Source organism: Simochromis diagramma, unplaced genomic scaffold (assembly GCF_900408965.1).
Source record: "Simochromis diagramma unplaced genomic scaffold, fSimDia1.1 OVJJ01000159.1, whole genome shotgun sequence".
Lineage (NCBI taxonomy): Eukaryota > Metazoa > Chordata > Actinopteri > Cichliformes > Cichlidae > Simochromis > Simochromis diagramma.
The window spans coordinates 3,978,220-4,002,724 of NW_024387197.1; the positions used below are offsets into that span (position 1 = coordinate 3,978,220).

General features: G+C 42.2%; 1 protein-coding gene across 1 annotated transcript in view; it reads right to left on the bottom strand.

The window, feature by feature from the left end:
• Positions 1-24,505, bottom strand: part of sema4c (sema domain, immunoglobulin domain (Ig), transmembrane domain (TM) and short cytoplasmic domain, (semaphorin) 4C) — a 105,220-nt gene that overhangs the window by 5,273 nt on the left and 75,442 nt on the right. Inside the window, exons 5-15 of the mRNA XM_040049969.1 lie at positions 22,477-22,539; positions 19,596-19,694; positions 19,153-19,249; positions 18,524-18,643; positions 16,811-16,962; positions 11,393-11,568; positions 8,208-8,352; positions 7,574-7,787; positions 3,938-4,053; positions 1,269-1,426; positions 33-124 (exon numbers count right to left, since the gene is read on the bottom strand). Of these exons, the coding sequence (XP_039905903.1) occupies positions 33-124; positions 1,269-1,426; positions 3,938-4,053; positions 7,574-7,787; positions 8,208-8,352; positions 11,393-11,568; positions 16,811-16,962; positions 18,524-18,643; positions 19,153-19,249; positions 19,596-19,694; positions 22,477-22,539 (1,432 nt within the window). The remainder of the gene's footprint in view (positions 1-32; positions 125-1,268; positions 1,427-3,937; positions 4,054-7,573; positions 7,788-8,207; positions 8,353-11,392; positions 11,569-16,810; positions 16,963-18,523; positions 18,644-19,152; positions 19,250-19,595; positions 19,695-22,476; positions 22,540-24,505) is intronic.

A 24,505-nucleotide genomic window follows, 5' to 3' on the forward strand; every position in this document is an offset into this window, starting at 1 on the left:
GGCCACTAGAGAGGTGTCAGCACCACACTCACCAGGGCTGGGGATGGAAACCGGCTTATCAAACTTGGCTTTTCCCCGGTTGAACCTCTCCAGCATGAGGTCCTGTGAGAGGGAGGAGGTGGACCTGGAGAGAAGAGGGCAGAAAGCAGAGAGGAAGATTAATAATGTTACAATAAGGAACCGAGAACATTTTAGTAGCGGAAGAAACATGCACAGAATAAGGGGAATCAATAAAAAATGCACAGAAAAATAGTTTTTCCAACACTTTAACAACAAAATGTATTTAATCAGACAGATATTTCAGTAGAAATAAAATAAAAATTGTAACAGTACAGAAAGCCAAGGTTACCTCACAGCTTCAGGCTGAAAGTCTAAAAATTTTATTTTATAGGATTTATGCATTTCACTGGCAAATGAAGGAATCTCTGTAGTAATAGGATTCGTAGTAGTTTTTATTTTTATTTTTTTTATTTCTAGATCGATCAGTGTCAAAAACACTAAAGGATGTAAAAAGGCAGCAGTCATTAGAGCCCTGTATCGTTATTTCCAACTTTCTGTAACTAAAGACGTGATGATTAAATAAAAGAAATCAGTGCAAGCAAACTCAACCACATCAAAAAAACAAAGTTCTTTATAGTTCTGTTGAGTTCATATACACTGAGTTCTTTTGCCGACTCACAGTTACTGTGATGTATGATTACTAAGCAGTTTTTGAGTCTCTGGAGACTTTTTAGCTGCCGGTTCCTTGACAGATTCCTGATGAGAGGAGATGATTTGCAAGGTGCGCAGAGACACTCTTGCAAATCTGGGACAAACACAGACTTAACACGACACGAGTACCCGAGGCGAGCTGAGATGAGAGGAAGTGTAACTGGCTGGTGTCAGATGCCGTACCGACTCGTCACAAAGGGATATAACCAGCTTGAACTTTTCTTAAGAGCGTAAATTAGAGCCATGTCACTAGTTGACCGGACTGGCGGTGCTGTTGAGATGAATCAGTGGAAAAAAGATATGATAGTTTTCCTTATTAATTATAATTTAGAGCAGTGAAGTGGAAGATAGATCCAATCATCATTAGATAATGATGATTGGATAAATGAAATCAGGCACTGGAATATTCCAATTAGTGAAACAGTTAAAGGGGTACATTTTGTTTCAGGGGTGATTCAGATGCTTGACTAACATTTGTACATCAGCAGATTCCTTTAAAGCAAATTATTTTTTCAGTATAGTATGGATGGATGGGTGTACATAGGTACTAGTCTCACCCTCGGTGGAGGTCGATGCGGACGCAGGCCCTACCCTCGCTGTCCCAGGCGCAGTAGGGATCCCGGGCGAGCAGACAGTCTGGCTGAGACTGATAGCGGCTGCAGTTGGCCAAGGGCAGCTGGAGAACCTCAGAACGAGATCCGATGTACAAGTACTTCTACAGAGAGACAGAAAGAGAAGAAGAAGAAGAAGACAAAGTCCAGATCCAGAAGAAAGATAAACAGAGAGAGAGGGAGAGAGTGACTCAGTTAGGGGTTAGAGGAGATAATGGGATAATCACTCTCAATTACAATAACATTCACCCCCCCCCCCCGGACCCTCCTCCAAATCCAATCTGGTTTGCACTCTTTTCGCAAAATGCTGTTATAAAATGTCTGATCGCAGCTAAGCCAGCATTAATGAGATAAGCACGAAGCTTTAGGGAACGCCCTGTCGGAAGGCCATCGATCGACGGACGCGCTGCTGTAGAGCCGCGGGGACACAGCAGCCGTCAGCACACAGGCTCAGATGACAGCTCAGAGAAGCCGAGAAAACAGAAGGGCCAAGGGTTCAATTCCCCGCTGTGGTGAAGGATTGTAATGACTGTTATTTGTGAAGAGACTTTCAGATTCATCAGGCAACAAATCATCACAAGACAAAGCAGCACTGCCTCCACTGGATACCAATGAGCAAATGATGAGACAACAAAGAGGGAAAGCAGATTCAAAAAGCACGCTGAAGGAATGTGATCACACGAAGAGAGAGCAACCAGACAGGAGATTCCCAAAACAAAAAGGAACTTTGTAGCCCCCATCCCCAAGAGACCATTAAGATTTCTCATCTCTCGCAAAGACAGAAAACAATACACCTAGGAGTGTGTGGTGCCATGGAAACAGCTGAAAGTTCAAATTCAAATAGTAGAGTAAAAGATGAGGTGAATTAAATGTGGTCTGTTCTGACTTTCTTTATGTATCGAGACACCTGCTTTCCAAGTGTGCAACAGAACCAAATGTAGACGTCACTTCGCTAAAGGCGCTGCTAGAGTCTTTCTGCTTGGTCCATTCTGGGATACTGTGAAGACATAGCAGCCTGCTCTGAAGCAGAGGACACACTCCCTGGTTGTGGTGAAACACAGAAATATGTGCATGGGAGCCACAGTTAGAGCAGGTTGAAATCTATCAATGCTATGGAAAGATGCTTCTGTGCATCCTTTTTTCCCCCTCCTTTGGGAACGCTGTCCCACAAATCAAAGTGACAACATATATTGTGTAAATTGCTGGAGTGTTTTCTACTTTATACAACAGCTTACCAATAAGCTATTTAAAAAAATAGGGCCATTATACGACTTTATTCAAATGCTTGTTATGAAGTTGTTGCCGTGTTGAAGGACATCATAAGGCAGGCTTAGAGAACAACTCCATAAACAAGGATAATGATCAAAGAGTAGTTTGCATAGGTCGTGTCCTCATTTTGGTTGCTGCTGTATCGGCAAAATTTAGAATTTATTTTTTTGCTTTTTCCATTTTAATTCAGAGATGCTAATTGATACGATATGAAGACATTCTAAAGAGACAGAAAATGAAGCTACAGGTGGACTGAATACTAACCGTGAATACTGTCTTTCATTTGTGCTACTGCATCCAACATACTGGTCCTTGAAGGCATGTTTTTAATCTAAATCTGAGTCTGAACTAAATGAAAGCAGAGTGTTTTAAAGGGGCACCGGAGCGATTCGAGGTGTCAGCGTGTTCCAGCGAGCACTCGGCATGTGGCAACACCTAAAAACACCTTCCCTCCACACCTTTCCAATTAAGGGGCTGTATCCTACATTAATATTAACGCCCACTTCACATACCGATGAGTTAACGGCTTGGGGCTGAGGAAGGTGTCAGATGCTTCGAGCAACACTCAAACTACCAACATGTTTCATGCGTGCAACACGAGTGTAGTACTGTGAATGCCTTGCAGGAAACACAGTTTCACAGTGTGAGCGGCTATCGCTAACATAAATATGACTGCACAGCATTTAGTAACTCTTTTATTTTTAAGGGTTTAAGTAGGACTGGACACAGCTAAGCCAGAGATGGTCAAGATGTGCTGTTTTATTCCTAGTTTGGGTTTCATGGGCACCGTGACTGCTCTTTGGCCATGCAGCCCCATACACAACAAAGTGTGGTGCATTGTGCATACTGATGTCTTTCCATCAGTTTTCTGCAACTTGAGTTGCAGTAGCTCGTCTGTTGGATTGGACCACAGGCGCCGGCCTTTGCTCCCCGTGTCTATCAGTGAGCCATTTGGATAGATACCTCACAAAAGCTGCAGTTCTGGAGATGTTTCATCCCAGTCAGGTAGCCATCACAGTCTGACCCTTGTCAAACTCAAATCTTTAAACTTGCACCTTTTTTCCTGCTTCTAACATGTTAACTTAGAAGACAAAGTGTTCCCTTGTTAATATATCTCACCCACAAACAGTTGCCATGGTTGTTGGGATTTTCCCTGTTTTCTCTGTGTGATTGTAGGGTCTTTATCTTACAATATAAAGCACATTGAGGAAACTGTTGCTGTGATTTGGCGTGAGAGCATCCCTTTTCTTCACTTCACATGTCAGCGGTCTCTCTGGGCTGTGTGAATGGACGTTCACGTGTAAAAACAGCAACAACTGAAACACATCCTGTTGTTGTTTTCTTACCTTGGCGTGGGAGATGGTCAGGCTGTCGACTGGCTGGGCCGTTTCAAACAGCTGGATCTCCTCTATCACGTGGGCCTCTGAACCCAGGATCACCACCCTCTGCAGCCAGCCCTCCGCTGCAGCACAGAGAGGAAGAAGACGAAGAAGATTTGAGCTCAATTTACTTCTGTCCTATTCACATGGCAGTTTTCAATCGAGTTTACTTTGGTGCACTTTTGGTGCAACACAGAACACCCAGGACACCTTTGACAGCAAAGCAGGGAATTTAAATATAAATCATACAATTTTGGCAAATATTTACAAAAAAAAAACAAACCTGCGCCATAGCGATATGTTACAGTAAATTACCCCATGCACCTGTCACTGCATAGCCATCAGTTTAAATATTAATGATCAGCACACAATCACCTGTGACTGCACAACATTTGACATCCTAATATATTCACACACACACACACACACACACACACACGCACGCACACGCACAGGAGCTCATTTAAATATTAATGATGAAATATGATAATGTACAGGCACTCCTTTGGTGCCAACAATTTAAATATTAAAGCACAAGCTGCAAAAATATAACCTATGCAGCAAACACTTTTTTCATGAACTATTGATTGAGTGTGTTGCTCAACTGCTCCTGGTTCATGCTGAGTGTCTGAAAAGCTAGCAAGGCAACAGTTAAGGTTTTATGGCATTTTTTTTTCTTGCTGTGGCAAGAAACCCCCCCCCCCCAAAACAGGTAAAACTAAACTAACACCACTGATCATATGTACTTGCCCCTCTGATGTGCTGAAGAGCCGGTATACAAATAGAGAGAGGCCGTAAATGGAGCAGCTGACCTCAGTGCAGCTCTAAGTGGTGTTATTAATTACACCTGGGCTTTTCCTGGTGTGACTCAAAACAAGGCCAGCTTCGCTACGGGCCACACATCAGCATCACGCCAAGGGTCAGACATGTATACAATACCGACATGCTTTAACTGAATACAAAATGCAAGGCCTGCATTATCTTCAAGTGTAACTTTGCGCATGTGAAGGTTTTGTTGACCAGTCAACAAAATTGTGCACTTTAACTACAGTTTTAACTACAAAGGCTGTTATATTGCAACATCCCCTTTTTATTTCTTTCCCTGCAAAGGTTTTTCAAAGTTTCACGTAACCCGCTGCATGGAGATGTTGGAAGTATCATAATTGTTTCGGCTGCTTTTACAGCCTCCTGTAGTTCTGGTTTAAACACTTAGATTCTGGGGTATGCTTCTTTCCAGTTGAGTAACTTTCTGCCTGTTTCCTGTCTGCTATTGTGTAGACTGTGTAAGAAAAAACCTGACACAAATATATTCTTTGAGAACTGATACTGTCTCGCAGCAAATGGATACACGGGCCTCTTTTTTCACTCAGTAATGAAGTTCTCAGTCCCACACCTCTCCCTCATGAGATTGCCTGCCTTCAGCATCAGCTTTCAGTTTGGTCCAATTTGGTGTTAGCTAGCATGTGAACCTGCAGGTGCAAAGCTGTCGTGCAAATCTGTTTGGTTTGGTGTTTGGTGCAAAGGCTGTGCAGAACATTTTTTTTTGAAAACCTTAAGATATATGCAGGCTTTAAATTTTAAATTTAAAAATATTGGCTGGAAAAAAAAGCAACCGAAGACGAGTAGAAAGTCCCCTCCAACAGAAAAACGTGCATCACTAATGCGCAAAGCCAGAGTGTCATCAATCGTTTTCATCGACATCAATTTGTGATTGAAAAGGTCACGAAAAGGAAATTTTCTTGCTGGAACATCCATCTGCCGTACTGAGCTCCAGCTCAGCAACAAACTAAAGATGAATTTAAAAGACTGGAGGTGCTCCTGGCCCTTCAACACCTCGGGTAACAGCATTTGAAGAGGTTTTTTTTTTTTTTTAAGTGGTGTGTGGGGAGCTGATGCTGGAGGAAGAGGAAGAGGAGATCCTGTGCTCCTTTCATGTAGGGCATTGTGAACAAGTTTAGATCCCTGGTGATGAAAGGTATTTCAGGCACAGCTGGTGGGGTGACCTTGATGTGTGTGTGTGTGCGTGTGTGTGTTATGTGCTGACATGCGCTTTCTTCTGTGGTCCTCTTGATTACGAGACTGTCACAGATAATGTGAAAAGCTAACCCAGCAGCCAGAGGGGGGCTTGAGAGATGGAAATACACATACAGGCATAGCAAGCAGAAGGCATATCACCGCACTCGCCTCTCACGCCGTCACAGACCAGTGTCGGCTAATCCCTCAATCCCACAGCCTGTTTTTCCCCCCCGTTTAAAAACAGTGTTGTCAAGCACTTCTCCTCCTCTCTCTCTCTCTGTCTCTTTTTTTCACATCAGCTGTCGCTATGCCGTCGCTAATAGCTAATCAAGCCCGCAGCCCAATTGGCACTGCGAGCGCACGTCTGCCAAGGGCCCCGTTGAGTTTGTGCCGTGAAGCACGACAAGCGGGGATGACTGCACTTGGCTCAGAGAGTGTGAGTGTGCATATCTGTGTGTGTCCATTAGTAAGGTGCTAGCGCCCGCGCGTGTGTGTGTTTGTGTCGTAGCAGCAGCGGCCATGTGTGTGTCCGGGCTGGCCTCACCGCCTGCCAGCAGAGAAGCCCCGAGTCCGCTGTTGTCACACTGTCAGTGTTGTCCCAGTCACTCTGTCTCTGCAGTGATCTGAATGATAAGTAGGTGAGTCTTTCCATTCATGAGATGGGCTGCATTCAAATTCACAGTCCCTGGAATCCGCTATTAGATGTGTATTATCCAGGATTAAGGCTCCGGGAGGGCGGGCTGATTTCTGATCCAAAACAGGACACCTGCGTATGGGCCCAATGGCTACTGACTGGAGATATTAATTAAGTCGCGGGTGTGTAGACGTTTCCTTTGATGCATGAAGACGGATCTCAGCATGCAAATCTAGCCCCTAATTGAAACTCAGCTAAAGTCTGGCCAGATGGCATGTTGTTTTCGTGCCACCGTACCTTATGCCAGTACCTGTTCCTCTGTGCTGCCACGGCCCGTAAGCTCTTATCTCTATGACAAACACTCTATGCATGTCATATATTTTCACCGGCACGCTGAGAACACCCCAGCTCTACAGATGGGGGTCAAAAAAATAACAGAAACATCATAAATCATGAACACTGTGCAGTCTGCTTAAAGACGATGATTCAACTTTATCGCCTTTTTTCTTTTTGAAGCTCCAGAGCAAGATGCTCTCTTGGCCTCTAGCGCTGCAGTGAGCGGAGACGGGTGGCGAGCTGTGAATAGTCGTGTCAGTGGGAATGGAAGCAGCGACTGCAGTTGAAATGTCACAGCATTTGGGCCGTTAGTTAAAGAGCAAAAATTAGCTGAAGTGACAGTTGAAGTGGAAGCGCTGAAAGCAGCCGAGAAGTCACTGGAGGGGTAGGGGGCATTAAAAGACTTGAATTATTGCTTCAGTTTAAGTGTAGCAATGGAAGCAATCAGAGTTTTCTTGTTGAAGTGCCAGGGATGGGAGAAGCGTGTGCAGTGTAAACAGTTGAGCAGTGGGAATAGGCTCTGAGGAGGGAGTGTACACGATTGGTGATGCGTTTTCCCCCCAATAAAAACATCAGTGTTTTAGCCAAACACCCATGCCAGCATCACGATTCATTACCTGTGCCGATGAAGAGCATGTTGTACGGCCTCTGGTCCAGGGCGCTGACACGATCCACCGCCAGCCTCGTGAAGTTGACGCCCTTGGTGAGCAGCAGGAGGCGGCCCAGAGCTTTGTCCTCCATCAGAGGGTGCTTCTTGGCAAAGTTGAGCGTGGCGTCAGGCAGCTGCAGGGAGCTGTTGTAGCCGTTCTCCCTGTCTGAGTTGGTTATACACTGCAGTAAAGAGAGAAAAGAAGGAGGGACAGGGGAGGGAAATGAAGTGGGGAAAGGAAGGGAGAAGGATATGAGGAGAAAGTAAGAGGGCCAGGAAGGAGAAAGAGGAAGAGGAGAAAACTTCTTAGCTGCAGCTGACACAGGTTGGCACGGTTAGCTGGCTTACAAACCAGTGCCCTCCCTCCACCCCTTCCTCTTCTTCAGTTTTGCTTCGCACTGGCTCTCACCTCCGCCTGCTAACACCCCTTCCTCTCCTTCCTTTCCTGTGGAGCTGGATCATTATGTCCTTGGCCTCCAAGCTACGCCACATCACCCATTTTCCCTCCCTCCTTAACTATCCCATAGGGACTATTTTCCTGCTCTGTGAAGCTGTCTACAACTTGATCAAAAATTTAAACATTGACATGGGCAGTTTCTTACCGATCCCGGCCGCGGTGTGGGGACAGAACCCGTGTAGCGTCCCCACCTCTGGGACGCCTCTCTGTACTCCTTGTAGGACCCTTTGAACACCTCCTTCACGTTACTTATCTGGTACTGACACACAGCTGACACGTCCACGTCACCCCTGGAACATGGCAGCAACATGGGGGAATCGGTGATGTGTGGCAGTAATAATCGAGACAAATTACCTGTCGTACAAGTCAGCGAGACACACTCAACAGGATGTGAACATGTACGTTTAAAAATAGCAGAATCCAAAAATACCAGGCAGTGAAGCGTGCTGCTTTTAAACGACCCTCCCGGTAATCACAATGTAGTAAATAGATATTAAATGCATGGTCTAAAACTGATTTGTTGACACATCTCCACTGTTTCCATGGTGAGGCACAAATTGATGCACATGTACGAGGGTTCCTTCATACGCCAGTGAAATCCATCAATTAGTGCCGTGACTCAGGAAATGCATTTCATTTAATGGTGAGGTCGGGGATTCGGGAGCTCTTCAAAAAAATTTTTTTCCCCAACACATTTTCAGACATCCAAGTGGGACTCAAATTGGGTATTGACGTCTGACACAGACACATTAAATTATACTTTTACTTGATATCTCACGAATATCTTTAATTTCCATGCTCATTCACCGGAATGAAACTACCCCCTCCACTCGTTTTTTAATTCCACTCTCAAACTGAGGCACTGACAGACAGGCATATAACTGTGAGCAATCTAAGGAGCTTGGAAAGAAAAGCGTCTGGACTTCTTTAAGTTTCCTTGAAGACGTTTCACCTCTCATCCGAGAAGCTTCTTCAGTTCTAAACAAATTTAAGCCCTGTGGGAGTGTCCCCAAAAGGGTCCTGCACCCCCTATTGATCCTCTACCTAATCACATGATCCAAGGTGTGAAAATGGCTACACTAATCCGGATCAATTTGAAAACAGCGTTTTCGTTTAAAAACGCTCCACACTATTGTTTTCAAGCGTTTCCGACCAGTTGTTCATCCACACTGAAACCATCGAAAACGCTACGTTCCTGTATTACGCATGAGTGAAATGTAAGACAATTCAACCTGTGTCATTTCTGTCTGCTGTTTATTTACTTTCCGGCTCTTTGGAAAATGACTGAGTTTTTTAATCGGCCAGACAATGAGGAGTTGTTGCTGCGAGTAACACAAAACTACAAAGTTGCAAAAGTGCTATCTGGAGCATGTACAAACTGATATTAATCTTTAATAGGGCTGTCAAAATTGAGAGCAAACAAAACAACTGCTGTATAATGCCCTCCGCTGTCTTTGTTTAATTGGTCACATGACTGCATCATATGACTAGAATACGTCATCGTTTTCAAAAAGGCTCCGGGTGTCGCGGTCCACACCGCGACGCAAAAACGGCGTTTTCAAATGTATCCGCTGTGGAGAGGTTTTTCAAAACGCTGCGTTTTCTTTGACCAAAAACGCCGTCTCAGAGTGGACGGAAGGCAAAAACGGAGAGAAAAACATGCGTTTCCAAACGAAAACGTATTAGTGTGGACATGGCCACAATCAAAGGTTTTGGGTGAACCCGCTGTGAAACCTGGCCCCACCCTATGATGCGATTTACTGAGGTCAAATGACCCAGGGTGCGAGTGGGCGTTAAGGCGCCAGAGAAGGGATCTCAAAACTGGATTATAGATGGCAGACAGTTGGTGTTGTAAGCCCCGCCCTCTGTTCAAAGATGGTCGTTCACAGTGGACATAGACGGCTTCTTTCACTCCTCTTTCAAACCATCTGTCGTCTCTGTCCAAAATGTGAACATCGGCATCCTCGAAAGAGTGACCTTTGACCTTTAGATACAGAGCTAGTTTGAGCAAGTCAGAAAAGTAGCAAAGTCCGAATTTACAGCTATTGCTATTTAGCTTTAAACGCTCTCTCCATTTTTTCTTTGTAATGTGTGTTTTGTTTTCTGAAAGGCCGAGTTCATGAAGTCATATGATGCGATGTCCTCTTCCATTTCAGAACAGTGCTCCTCCTGTTAATGTGTGACAGAGCTGCGGGTTTATAAGGTCAACGTCACAACCAAAGGACAGCGCCGATGTCTTAGCGAGTTAAAACGCAGCCCTATTCAGTCACATTATGGCTTGAGCTCCCGAGTCATCATTTACATAATGTCCAATTATCTTAATGTTATCTCTATCAAAGCCAGGGGGCTTTAAGGAAACCCCAGCAAGTCACACACAGAAAGAACGAGGGGATTAGGCTCTTTTTTTTTCTTTTCAAGCAGCAGAAGGAACTCCGAGCAAGAAACAAAGCTGGAAGTTCAAAGCCGGTTCAGTTTGCGATATGATATCTTACTGAAGAGCACAAAAGACTCACATCAAAGGGCGCTGCCTGGAGACAGAGAACGTTTCCAACTTTCCTTTCTGAGGACAACCTTCCGCCCTCGCTCCAGTTTCTTTGTTGATTAGTAGCTCATTAACACGCTGCCGTGATGCCCAACAAACAGCCGTCTTTACTCCGCTAATAATGCTGGCGTAACTTCTCACAGCTGAATCATGACTGTCAACACCCTTTTAATTAACAGTTTGTAGTTTAATTATTGCGCTCAAAATGACTTAATTTTCATCCCACTGTGTTTGAAATGAACAGCAGCGAGTGGACAACAGCACGGTGTGTTCACGAGACATCTGATTTACTCAGGGTGGATTTCTGCTCCTATAAAATAAAGCAGTTGCTAAAACAAGATATATAAATACTTTGATTGGACCGATCACTTTGGAGTCATGCATGATTTTAAAGACCTTTGTCTTGCCGTGAAAATGAATGCTCGACAAGCTGATGTAATATGTTTGGAAAATGCACCCACCATCGTTCAAAGCTAAATTAAAACCACGAGACGTTTAATCTCTAATAAAAGCAATAAAACATTTTCAGGGACACTCAACTCGTATTCTCTCAAAATAACTCACATTAATGTCAGCTAAAGGCCTCATTACGCAGGAAATACCTAATCACGCAAAGTACATAATTAGAGCCATCCTCTCAGAGTGACCATTGGTCTGAGTAAGAGGCTGACAGGTTGGCAGATGACAGCTGATAGCATATGTGGCAATTAACTTACATCTATTTGGGCTTTAGTTTGAAACAAAGTGATGTCTGCGGTCTCTTTTGCACCGCTGTCGTTCCGACTTACCACTGAGCGTGGAAGATGCCGTAGAAGGTGGTCCCCCGCCAGTCCTGCCCCGGCAGGGTGAAGACAGCTCTCAGGTTGTTGAAATAGACGTGACGCTCTGGGAGGGAGCACTCCAGCCGGGCTTTCTGGAAGGTGGTCCACTTCTTCTGCAGGGTCCTGGTTCCACCCAGATCGCCCTGAGAGAGAGCACAAATCAAATCTTATTTATGACTAACGATTATTATTTTAGGATTTTTTTAATGCTTATTTTTTAACCCACCGTTTGCATTCAGTAACACTTTAATATAAACATAAATACGACTTAATACGAATAACAGCAAGGTTTGGGACCAGTGGACGGATTTCATATTCGTTTTCTGAAGCAAGAAACATTTAATCTCGTTTTAAGAAGACTAAGCACTGCAGTCACTTTGTGACAGCATACTTGCTTTGCCTAGTTCAGATCCAGCTGATGTGATGTGAAAACTTCAGTGCACGTACACCGACAATGGCATTTTTTTTCTTAATGGAAATTCAAAGATTCTCTGAAAATGATCAAATTAAAAGACTCGATCTGACCTGATCCGATGAAAGAGAGTACTTTATTTTTAATCGTTTTAAAACATGTTCAGAGAGGATTTTTCAGTTTCCACTTGATATTTAATCAAGTAGCTGATTAAAACCAAAGAGTTGTTTTTTTTTAACTGTTTGAAATAAAAAATATATATATTCTTGAATTTTAGTTTTAAATACTAAACTTTACTTCTTTACTTTAGTATAGTACTCCCTGTATGTACACACGTTCTCTGATGGCTCCAGCAGCTTATCAAGAAACGACTCCTATTGATTGTTATTAAGCGATTGTACATGATAATTAATAACAAGTCTGCAGAAGCAGTGGAAATACTGTGGGATGATTACTGTGTCTATTTAACAATCTTAACAGAGGATACCAACACAGCAGCCCTCTGCTTTCTTATCCGGGTAAAAGCCCCACAGTCACATGCTGAATGTAGAAGTATCGCCATGGTTACCAAATGGTGCCCACTGTTACACACACAACACTGAATACGTTTTAGTTCTTAGACACACCAAAACTCTACCGTGACAAAGTATTGTGTGGCTCGCTTTGAGCTGGCTGGCCTCTCTCTCTCCTTCCTGTTAGGCTGCCACGAATTCTGCATTTCATTGGCCTCGCCTTCACCCCACAAAAGCCAAATATCATCCGAGTAAATACACTGTAATTACTCTGAATATACATACGAAATTTTTTTTGCATCAGTTGGCTGACTGAGCTTCTGTCATGTTGAAAAAAGGATCTGAAAGAGCTTTTATAGCCTGAGATGTTCAGGTCTACCCGAGAAAATTGAAGATAAAGGCACTAACAATATTAACTTTTACAATAAAAATGGAATCTATATTGACGAGCGGTCTATTTCTGTATTGCTCTGTGGGCGCAAAAGAGATGCATTTGCCTCATTCCTCTCATTTTTATTGTCCTCAGTGATTGCAGATGTGAAAAAAAGAAAAAGGAAAACACAAAAATGCTAATTTTATAGCAATGAGACATAGATATTGTGCTCCTGCTGTAATAGGGGTATAAGCAGAATGTGCTGAATTATTCATTGCTGTAGTACACATCATGTAACAGCATCTGTTTCTAATTTCATTCAGAGAGCTTTATTGTTCATCCTCGCAGACATTAAAGGGCGCTTCCCATAAACCAGAGCATATATTCACCACTAAATTACATACATCTCCATCGACTATTAGCAATCTGTCTCCAGCTTTTATAGTTTGCCTGGTTTAAAAGATGCTAAGATTACATGGCAGCATAAGTAAGTGTAACGTGACACTCTACTTCTGTAACGGTAACTGAACGTCTCAACTCTCGCCGACTCGCCTCATAGCAGAAATCACCTCTGTCTGTGTCTGGCCATAATCACTGTGGTGTATCAAACCTAATCAGTTGTCCTAATGAGGCCATTCATTAAGCAAATTAATGCATTAATTACCAAATACATCTATGTCAGTGCAACTGTCTCCGTGTAGCACATTGTTAGTAAACTGGCAGTGAGCTGAAGTTCTGTTGCTCTTGTTACAAAAACACGCGACAGCTGGCTTTGTGCAGACGTTGTGGGTTTTTTCAGTATTTTTATAGCAGAACATGTTCATATGATCACGAAAACTTCAAATGCACATGAACAGAGCAATGCTGTTTAATTCAAACTTGTATGCCGGTTGCTTGGGAGGTTTGGCATTGACTAAATGTGCTCTTGATGCTTGAGCTGGAGGTTTTATGATTGCTACTGAGCTTTTAAGCCTCTAAAGAAAAAGTTCATTTAAGTAAACAGATGTGGTTCCCACGTTATCTCTCTACTCATTTGTGTGCACTCAGTTTTGTGTTGTGAAAGCAGTTCTAGAAGATAAACATATGTGAACAAACTGCAAAATCTGGGCACTTGTGATCTTCATACAGGATCCACTCTGGTTTTTAGTCACTACAAAGGCAGTTCTGACTCACTTCTTCTTTTATAATGTTTAGGTCTTGTGATACAAACACAGCGCCATCGGGATGAAAGCATATAAAAAAAACAGGCAGCCAAATACTTATTCTCCAGATACTCTATTAGTTATACCTTAGTAGTACTTGGTTGGAGCCCCTTCTGCACTCAGAACTGCCCTAACTCTTCAACGACAAGATACTGGAAACATTCTTTGTTGACACGACAGCATCACACAGTTGCTGCAAAGTTTTCGGCTGCACATCCATGATGAGAATCTCCACCACATCCCAAAGGTGGCCATTTGGATTTTGAGACACTGTGGTCGTAAAGGGATGGACATGCTCAGACCACCCGGTCTCGCTGCAGCAACCACGCCATGCTTAGAGTTACCTAAATCATCCTTCTTCTCCATTCTGATGCTCAAATTGAACTTCAGCAGGTCGTCTCGGCCATGCCAACATGCCTGAATGCGCTGAATTGCTCCAATGTGACTAGCTGACTAGATAATTGTCATTAATGAGCAGTTGGACATATATACCCGAGAAAGTGGTCTATCTGAGTCACTAATTCTGTGACACTGTGACAAGAAATTCTTCATTATCAAAGCAAAGACAAGCGCTAATTAGCTGATGTTAGCAATATATCTAACACTGATCCATGCGCTGTTACCTTCAGGCTCATTGTAGTTTGTGAGTACAGGGAGTGCAGAATTATTAGGCAAGTTGTATTTGTGAGGAATAATTTTATTATTGAACAACAACCATGTTCTCAATGAACCCAAAAAACTCATTAATATCAAAGCTGAATGTTTTTGGAAGTAGTTTTTAGTTTGTTTTTAGTTTTAGCTATTTTAGGGGGATATCTGTGTGTGCAGGTGACTATTACTGTGCATAATTATTAGGCAACTTAACAAAAAACAAATATATACCCATTTCAATTATTTATTTTTACCAGTGAAACCAATATAACATCTCCACATTCACAAATATACATTTCTGACATTCAAAAACAAAACAAAAACAAATCAGCGACCAATATAGCCACCTTTCTTTGCAAGGACACTCAAAAGCCTGCCATCCATGGATTCTGTCAGTGTTTTGATCTGTTCACCATCAACATTGCGTGCAGCAGCAACCACAGCCTCCCAGACACTGTTCAGAGAGGTGTACTGTTTTCCCTCCTTGTAAATCTCACATTTGATGATGGACCACAGGTTCTCAATGGGGTTCAGATCAGGTGAACAAGGAGGCCATGTCATTAGTTTTTCTTCTTTTATACCCTTTCTTGCCAGCCACGCTGTGGAGTACTTGGACGCGTGTGATGGAGCATTGTCCTGCATGAAAATCATGTTTTTCTTGAAGGATGCAGACTTCTTCCTGTACCACTGCTTGAAGAAGGTGTCTTCCAGACACTGGCAGTAGGACTGGGAGTTGAGCTTGACTCCATCCTCAACCCAAAAAGGCCCCACAAGCTCATCTTTGATGATACCAGCCCAAACCAGTACTCCACCTCCACCTTGCTGGCGTCTGAGTCGGACTGGAGCTCTCTGCCCTTTACCAATCCAGCCACGGGCCCATCCATCTGGCCCATCAAGACTCACTCTCATTTCATCAGTCCATAAAACCTTAGAAAAACCAGTCTTGAGATATTTCTTGGCCCAGTCTTGACGTTTCAGCTTGTGTGTCTTGTTCAGTGGTGGTCGTCTTTCAGCCTTTCTTACCTTGGCCATGTCTCTGAGTATTGCACACCTTGTGCTTTTGGGCACTCCAGTGATGTTGCAGCTCTGAAATATGGCCAAACTGGTGGCAAGTGGCATCTTGGCAGCTGCACGCTTGACTTTTCTCAGTTCATGGGCAGTTATTTTGCGCCTTGGTTTTTCCACACGCTTCTTGCGACCCTGTTGACTATTTTGAATGAAACGCTTGATTGTTCGATGATCACGCTTCAGAAGCTTTGCAATTTTGAGACTGCTGCATCCCTCTGCAAGATATCTCACTATTTTTGACTTTTCTGAGCCTGTCAGGTCCTTCTTTTGACCCATTTTGCCAAAGGAAAGGACGTTGCCTAATAATTATGCACACCTGATATAGGGTGTTGATGTCATTAGACCACACCCCTTCTCATTACAGAGATGCACATCACCTAATACGCTTAATTGGTAGTAGGCTTTCGAGCCTATACAGCTTGGAGTAAGACAACATGCATGAAGAGGATGAAGTGGACAAAATACTCATTTGCCCAATAATTCTGCACTCCCTGTATAGTCCTTGGTAAAGGCAACTAATGACAAAATCAATCTGAACAGGTTTTATTACATAAATTGAATCATAATTAATTATCAGTTTAAATGATGCACCAATGACAACATGAGCTGCTGTGGAGTCATTGATGAGATTTGACCACTACTCTTTATTTGACAAGGTTGGGTTAAGGGTATTGTGGAGGTATAAATCTTTCATCACTGCTTTGCTAGGAGGAGTGGCGAGTTGCTAATGCATCTGAGTGAACAACCAGGAGAGACTTACTTTCCAATTTGTACCTATAATGAAAACTCTGCATAGTCGATGTATTTACTCTATATGCTGTTTATCATTTCAATCAATTCTGTTGGTTGCTTCCTTATATGGGCGCCTCCAGCTGAAGCCTGTAACTGTTAGCAAGTGCTGCCTCACATTATTAAGTGCTCAGAAACAGCTGCCAAAACAGCTGGAGAAAATGGAAAACAGCTGATTTCCAGTCAAGTGTGCATGAAACTACAATTCTGCAGTCAAATCCGTCCCTGTGCACTTACAGATTGATCACTGTTTGAATGAGTTTGTGTTTTTTCCCAATTAATAAACGCCCACAGGTGCCAGGTTAAGGCGCTACTAGGAGACTCTTAATTGAATCTGTTCTGGGATCAGTTTTGATTATCCGTTGCGTCAGGCGTTACCTTGCAGACGCGAGCCACCCTGGCCACGTTGGGCTCGGTGTCGCAATCCAGCTCCATGGCTCGCTCGGTAAAGAAGAAGTAGATCTTGTCGTCGTCGCCCTCTTTACTGCCGCTGCTCTCCCTCACCAGGGCTGAGCCCACAAAGTCAGGCTCTGCACATGCAACACACACAATCAGAATCAGATATTTACATGGAAACACGGAGACAGCCTCGCCCTGCAGGACTGAATCACAACAAAAACAGGTGTAAGCACAAAAGCTTGACACCTCTATTTCATTCCCTGACACCCTTTCTCACCTCTTTGTCTTCTGTCATTTTCTGTCTTCGCTCTTCTTCTTCTCAGCCATTTTTACTCTCTGTGTCTCTACCTTTTTGTTAATGGTCCATTTTCTGTGTGTGTGTTTGCGTGCATGCACGTTTTTACTTTCTCTAGACACCGTTCTGTTTCTCAGATTGTACTCCTCATTAGGTTCTGAATGTGCAACGGCAGATACAGACAGTTTTGGACTCGAGCTGCTGGAGGCTTTAAATTCTACAATTTTTATGCAAACGTGTATTTTTTTAAATTGCAAGGACACCGTGGTTCCCCAGATGGACTGGTGTTTTCAGTATTAAAGCCTCTGAAGCCGCCTTTTAAATCATCACAGTGCACTACAACTCTCAGCTGAAACCCAGGCCAATTAAATGCTTTTAGGCTGGTCAGAATTGCTTAAATTAAGATGAGGCTTGCTTCCTTGCAGGTCTGCTTTTTAATAAAAGCTCTGTATTAGCATGAATAATGAATGGACATATCAGTCCAAAGCCCTGCCTCAGCTGTATGTTCCTCTTCCCTCTCTCCCTCCTCCGTTCCCCTCATCAGTCCCTCAATCTTTTCATCAGCAATCCTCATATCTGTCTTTCCATCACATATTTTTTCCTGCTGTGATTTCATCCTCTCCTCTCTTCTTCAATTCTGTCCAAGTGCCTGGCTCCTCTCCCCCCACTCAGCCCCCCCTCAAGAGATAACGTCCTTCGCTGCAGCCCAGGCGCGGTCTTCATTTCCTGCAACTCAGTTCTCTTTCTCTTGTTCTTTTGCATGTTTCCTGCTCTTTTTTTTATGAAACTCTGTTAAAAGGAAGTGAATGTTATCTCCCTCTATTGTGATTTTTAAAAAATGGAATACAAGTTTAATTTGTCAGTAATGTTGTAACTTGGGGGAAAAAGACTGAATATTATAGTTTAATTCAAACAAAAGTATGCATGACTTGACATTTTTCTTCATCTTTCTTCTGAACACAGCAGCTGGGATTGATTCACACAGGATGAAAAGCGGGTTTCTTACACATATATAAATAACTACCTACAAGACTAACAGACTAACAGTGTGCAGAAACCTGTTGTGTAGTTCATCTTTATTGTGTTTTATATTTGGCCTCAGTTGTTCCACATTTTTATTTACAGCCTTAATTTACAGATTATGGTTTGACTTTTAACAGAAAATTTAATATTTTCTGGTATATTAGAATTTATTTAGAATTTGCTAAATATTATGCTAAATATCTGAAGCATCGTTCAGCAGCCGGATCCATGTGAGAATCTCCCAGGACAAAAGATGGAAACTGTTGCTCCTGCTATTCTCTTTTTCGTCCCACCCTGTCTTTCCTCTTCAGCTGTGGGCTCATAATTTCTTTCGTCTTTGCCTTATGTGTTGATTAAAAAAAAGAAAATCTTACCATTGAGCCAAGCAGGCAAGTATTCGCTCTTCATGCTGTAATGCTGTTGGCCCAGGTTTCTCAGAATGACTGGCTCTGTACCCAGGAAGTTGTTGAGTGTTGCTGAGTACAGCTCCTTATCTGTACCAACAAAATGCAAGCTTTAGTTTCATTCTTTTTTAGTGACTATTGTACCGGCTTACAATGGGAGAGGGTCAGTGGTTCAGCTGGGAAACACAAATGCAGGACGGTGAATGGGCGCCTGTAGGTTCACTGAAGCTGTCCGCAGTGAAGGGAACGCAGCGTGCAAGTTAAACTGGACTTTTGGACTCTCAGAGCAACAGTATGGCGAGAAAACAGATGGGAAATTCTGCATGAGCAGTTTGTCGAGATTTGATGGACATTTAATGCTTCTTTTAGAGCTGTAAAAACTGCGGGGCTGCTCCCTTCAGTATACAAACTGCTGAGATGGAACAACAGAAGCTGACTGTGTGTTTTTGTTGATAATAGAAGTCAATGAATTTCCACCTAGGGATTTGTCTTGCTTTTTGGGATAAAGTGATTCTTTAACAATCCTAAATCCGTTCAGAAAGATCCAAAAACTTTTACTACTATTCCTCACACATGAATATATACATGGCTATACTTACCCACTATAAGGCCAGTGTGCCCCTTGGCGGGATCATACGGGCATTTTCCCTTCCCATCTTCCAGGGCTGCAGCGTTGAGGGTAAAAGAATCTGCATTCTGCAAACGTGCAAAGATTCACACGCACATAATGAGGATCATCAGTACATATTGACCTACATTGCACAGCTGCAAGGTCTGTCTGTCCGTTGCAAGGACCAGATCTTCACAGCTCGCCATGTTGTCTTGTTGCATCAATGTCACACGATATGCGTGCACGTGTACGCGCACGGGCCTTCACACGTTGGGCTAACCTTTGCCTGAGATGCTTATTTTCCATTGCATTTATTTTTATTTTGTCACACAGTGGTCTTTGCCTCAGGTCAGGTGGCAGAAATCTCAAGTAGACACCTGTCAGCACAGGCTCGCTGTGACTTGCTATCTAGGGAGCTACACGTGTACTTACCACGTAAGTGCATTTGGGCTGGAAGGCGTAGGTGCCGCAGGTGTAGAGGAGCGTGTGGTTGTAGCTCTGGAGGAAACGGATGTAGTTGAAACACTCGGTCTGTGAGAGAGTGACGAGGAGTTATTTGAAAGGCAATCGGAGCAGTTTTATCCTCGGCTAAGGGGAGAAACCTATTCCACCACAAAGACTTTCAGAATACTTAACACATCCTCTGAGATTTAGCTTTACTCCAAAGCTTTGCTGTGAATTCTTCTGGATCCTCACCAAACTTGAAAATGCTTCCAGATAAGATTCATGTATTAAGAAGGTGCAAAATCGGCCTACATTTACTTTGATGATTTACTTTGATATCAGTCAATATAAACGTGACAGTCCAGTGCCCAATTTAGGATACAGTCAAGGTGGTGAAACAACAGAATCATTAAAGTAAATGAGAAAGATGCCGATACATTTAAAAAATATGTGTCTAAATATCAGAATCATTCATGGGAAGTGCCCGTTATTGTCTGCACTGTGACGAAGAATAAAGCTCTTTGAATGGAAATGGAAACAGACGCTCACACATGAGTCATTCTACTGTAGTAAATAAATCAGTACACCAAGTTTATCTTGCCCTCCAACGAGCTTCAAAACAATATCTCTGTCTCGAGGCAGTAATATGAGCAATGTGATGTTTTTAAATGTAGGTTTTCAGCTCAATGCAGTCGCTGATGTAGCATGAGATGTGTCTGGCAGATAGTCCTCCATCAAATTACAATGCTACATAAAAAGAAAACCAATTAAATGTAACAACAGGCATTTTTAAATGCCATATGGTGATTCCTATGTAGTAAGTAAATTAACACATGAAAGCACTGTGAGATAGTTTTATAGTAGATAGTAGATCAGCAGAATAAAAGATGAAGAACAAAATGAATGTTTACAACTCTCCCCATCACAGCCCAGCATACTATAGAAAGAGGAGTTTTAGATCTTCAGAAGGTAAAGTCTGAGTATGCATTAGGTTCTAATGAATATTTAAAATTGCTTGAGTCTTTTTAAATCTCCAGTTGCACTAATTTCTAAGCATATAAAAATATCTCTCTTTTTTTTTTTACTTCAGTTGGAGGCCGTTTTAGTTAAAGAAGTGCTACTGCTGCTGCTATTGCACTCCAGTGAACTATTACGCCCTTACTCCTTCAAACCCCATCAAAAGTTACGACTGATCAAGAGAAGCTTTAGCTTTATTTCAAAAAGCGCTGTGTGCGTCTATAAAATATTTAACATGACTTCTTGCAGATCATGCTTCCTAAGCAGTGAGAGGTTTTTGCTGAGACTAAAGTGCAGAGCTAGCAGGGACCAATTTACACAGTTTACAAATGTACTATAACTGGTGGTGAGAACTGGAGGATGCTGAATTTTAGTATTATTACAGTGCTGAATATAATTGTAACAAAATTTTCAAAACCAAAAGACATATTGAGGTTTGTTTGGGATTACTGTGTTACATCTTTTATATGTCATATCAAGAAAAAATACATGTATTAAAAATAGCTTTTTGTTATAGAAATAGGTAAGAAGACAACGCTATAATGGAAAACCTTGGGGACTGAAGAAGCAAATAAAAAAAAAAAGTAAAAAAACAAACAAACTGCAGTTCCTTTAGTGGCCACTTGGAAGTTTCTCCATAGCTCCAAGGTTGCCCAGTTTTATAACAGATGGAAAAATACTTACAATCTGTCAGTTTGGTACAAAAATTGACGCTCTTTTTTAAGTAATTCCTTCTGCATAACAACTGTACATAGTATTGTTTTTTAACACACCTTTTTAAGTTGTATAAAAGCCTTAAATGTTTACATTTTAAGGTGTCTGGACAGTTTTACAAACAGGTGGATGCTGACAAAGGTGGCTGCACCCTTCAGCATGACCTTCCTACATTTTTAATTGAAATGATCTGCCTGTGCTCCAGTTGTGGTGAATGGAAAATCTAGTATTTTTTGTGTGCTAGGCTATTAGGCACTTGCTGGGATCTGCGCAGTCCAATTATAGAGTTGATGAATTTACCTTGCTAGCACTCCACCCTCTTGAAAACAACAACAAGAACAACAAAAATTGCTTTACAGTGGTTTGCAGTCTGTCTGTCTTCATCAATATAAAGGTATGGCCAGCCAGAGGTGAGCTTAGCTTGTCATATTTATAGCCTGGAAACAACCTGTTAGCTCCTCTACAGCTAGCTAGCCAACACGCTAGCTGTTTGTTGCCTACTTAATTCATATGAAATAAACCACAGACATGTTATATACTGGGTTGTTTAGTAACGTAAGAAATAACCCATGTAAAATCACAGTTACACAATAGTAGATAGCATCATGTCAGCTGTTTCCCTCCACTTCCTCTGTTAGTGTTAGGCTAAGCTAAACAGCTGCTGTTTACATGTACTGTAACTTTCCCACACAGATACAGGATTACTGTTAATCTTTTTATTCAACCCTTGACAAAAAACAAAATGTGTTTTATTTACATGTGTTTGTTATAACATAATTGTAAAATGGGTTATATAAAAGCAGGTTGCCTTGCAGTGCAACCAATTTTTCATAACATTCCATCATTGTTGGAGAAAGACTTCAGTATCTCTTTTGTTGCTTAATGTAAAACACACACTGAACCACCTTAAAAGTTGCTGACCCTGTCTGGAAGATGCACGTTCTCTGTGTGCTAATGTAATGACTGGAAGCTTTCCAGTCTGAAATCCCAGACCGGTTTGATAAACTGTAATTGAGTGAGTAGAGGAGTGAGTAATGTTTTCATGCTCTTAGAAATGATTGTCTTAGAAACTACTGCTGCGCTGCCCTTGAGTAAGGCAGGTAACCCCAACAGCCATGTCAACTGAGTTCTACATTACCTGGTTGTTTTTGCCCTTGGCAACACATTCCCTCTTCTTGTCCTGCGGAGCTGGCCAGTCAATCTGGAGAAAGGAAAGAAACAGATGGAATGATGTTATTTGCCTTTTGCCCACAAGTAATATAGCTGTAAGTGTGCTGTCTATCTGTATGTAATATACTGTGTACATACTGCATGCTGTAAATAGGGAAAGAAATTGCCTCATTTGTCTCTAATAAGGTGCACACCGAGACACAGTACCACAAAAAACAGTCCTTTCCTTTTTTGCCATTTTGTCTAACTCAGCCACTGGGCTCTGTATTCTTAACCACTAGCTGCAGTAACTATAGCAACAACCACCATCTCACAAAAGCAGTATATTTGACAAATACAGTATAGTTCAAAATGTAAAAATCTCAAAGATGATCTCTACCAAGAACTATTGAGAGTAGATGCACTTGGATGCTAAGAAAGGCCTAGTTCAGAAAGATGTATTACACTAGTTCTGAGCTAAAGATACAGTAAAGTTAATTAAAACAATCCACCAACTGAGCTGCCCAGGCGGTGCAGAGAAAAGCCACGGGGTTCTTTCCCTGGCGGTCGTGTTTCTGCCCGATCAAACACGCGATTTGTGTTAGGTAGGAAGCCGTGAGGTCCTTACTGCGGAACAATTCTCTGATGATTGTAGCATTGTTTAAAGGATCAAAGACAGACTGAAAAAGGTTCAAATTTAATGCACTTGTACAAAGTACCTGTCTAGCTGTGGGCTTTTATCCTCCAAAAGGTAAATTTTTTTGGTAAAAATGTAGGGGGGAAGCAAATAAAAAAAGGAAACATGCACATTCTTTCACACTTTATACGTCCATACTTACTGTTTAACAAATAAATGTCGGTAATTATTTACAGTAGCTACTTTTTTGAAACTGTAACACGTGGCTGAACTTTGCTTTGTGGACACAAATCCAGAGTATGAACTCTGTTTACTAAGAGGTTTCCACACCATTAAAAATAATTATACCAGTCATTACAGGCAGAGAGCAGCAGCATATTCAAAATTAAATTGATTTACTCGACTGGATTTGAACCAACAGCAGTCAAACTGGGTTTTTGCCATATAACACAAGCATAGATAGACTGCTGTTTAAAAATGAGATACAAGTTAAAGCAATAGTGGCTTTTAATGGTAAAAAAGTATGTTTCTTTATTGGTTTCACAAATGTACTTTGGTGTTAGTAGCCCTTATTGAATATTCTGTGTTCACTAGGCACATGATAGAGCTCCAGTGGTCAAGGTTTAATAAGTGAATAATCATCAAGATCAGTGACTATGAAATATCACCTGTAGGATCTGCAGCTTTAACTAAAGAAAGACCAACTAAAATGAACCAGTCCAGCAGCTTAGTGTTGCTTCCTATCCAGTCCTCATTAGTCACCAGTCATCCCAGGAATTTTTTGCAATTCCCCCTAACACATTAAATATTAGAATAACTATACATTCAGATGGTAGTACTAGCTACCCTCAGCACCAATACCTAATGGCTTATAAAGACAAACCCTATCTAAATCACATTAATGCACTGCCTTAATAATGTGCAGCAGCTTTTAAAACCCTGTTCAGAATTGGCATTAACATGCATCTTGGGAGATCTGATCAAAGCGGACAGCTCCAAGCACACCAGTTCACACCTGGCATTAGAATGCATCTCCACATGTGTCTTGAGTGGCCACTTTTGATTGGATTTCATTTCCCCACTCTATATGCAAATAAATGTAGAACTTACATCATTTTAGTCTGCAAAGACCAAATACTCGTGTCCTGCATGGGTCAAATTTTCCAAACCTGTCCTCCCCCGCAACTGCATAGCACATTACTGGAACTGACCTGTTACCTCCATTTAAGATGCGGGCCCACACCGACGTGTTATTATAAGTCCTACAACCTGTGTCGGTGAATATGCACGCGGGCTACACAATCATTCCCTTCAAAGCGTTTTATTTTGCCTTGCACAGCTGGCCGGCAGCCTTATGCAAAAAGAATGTCTAATAATATCC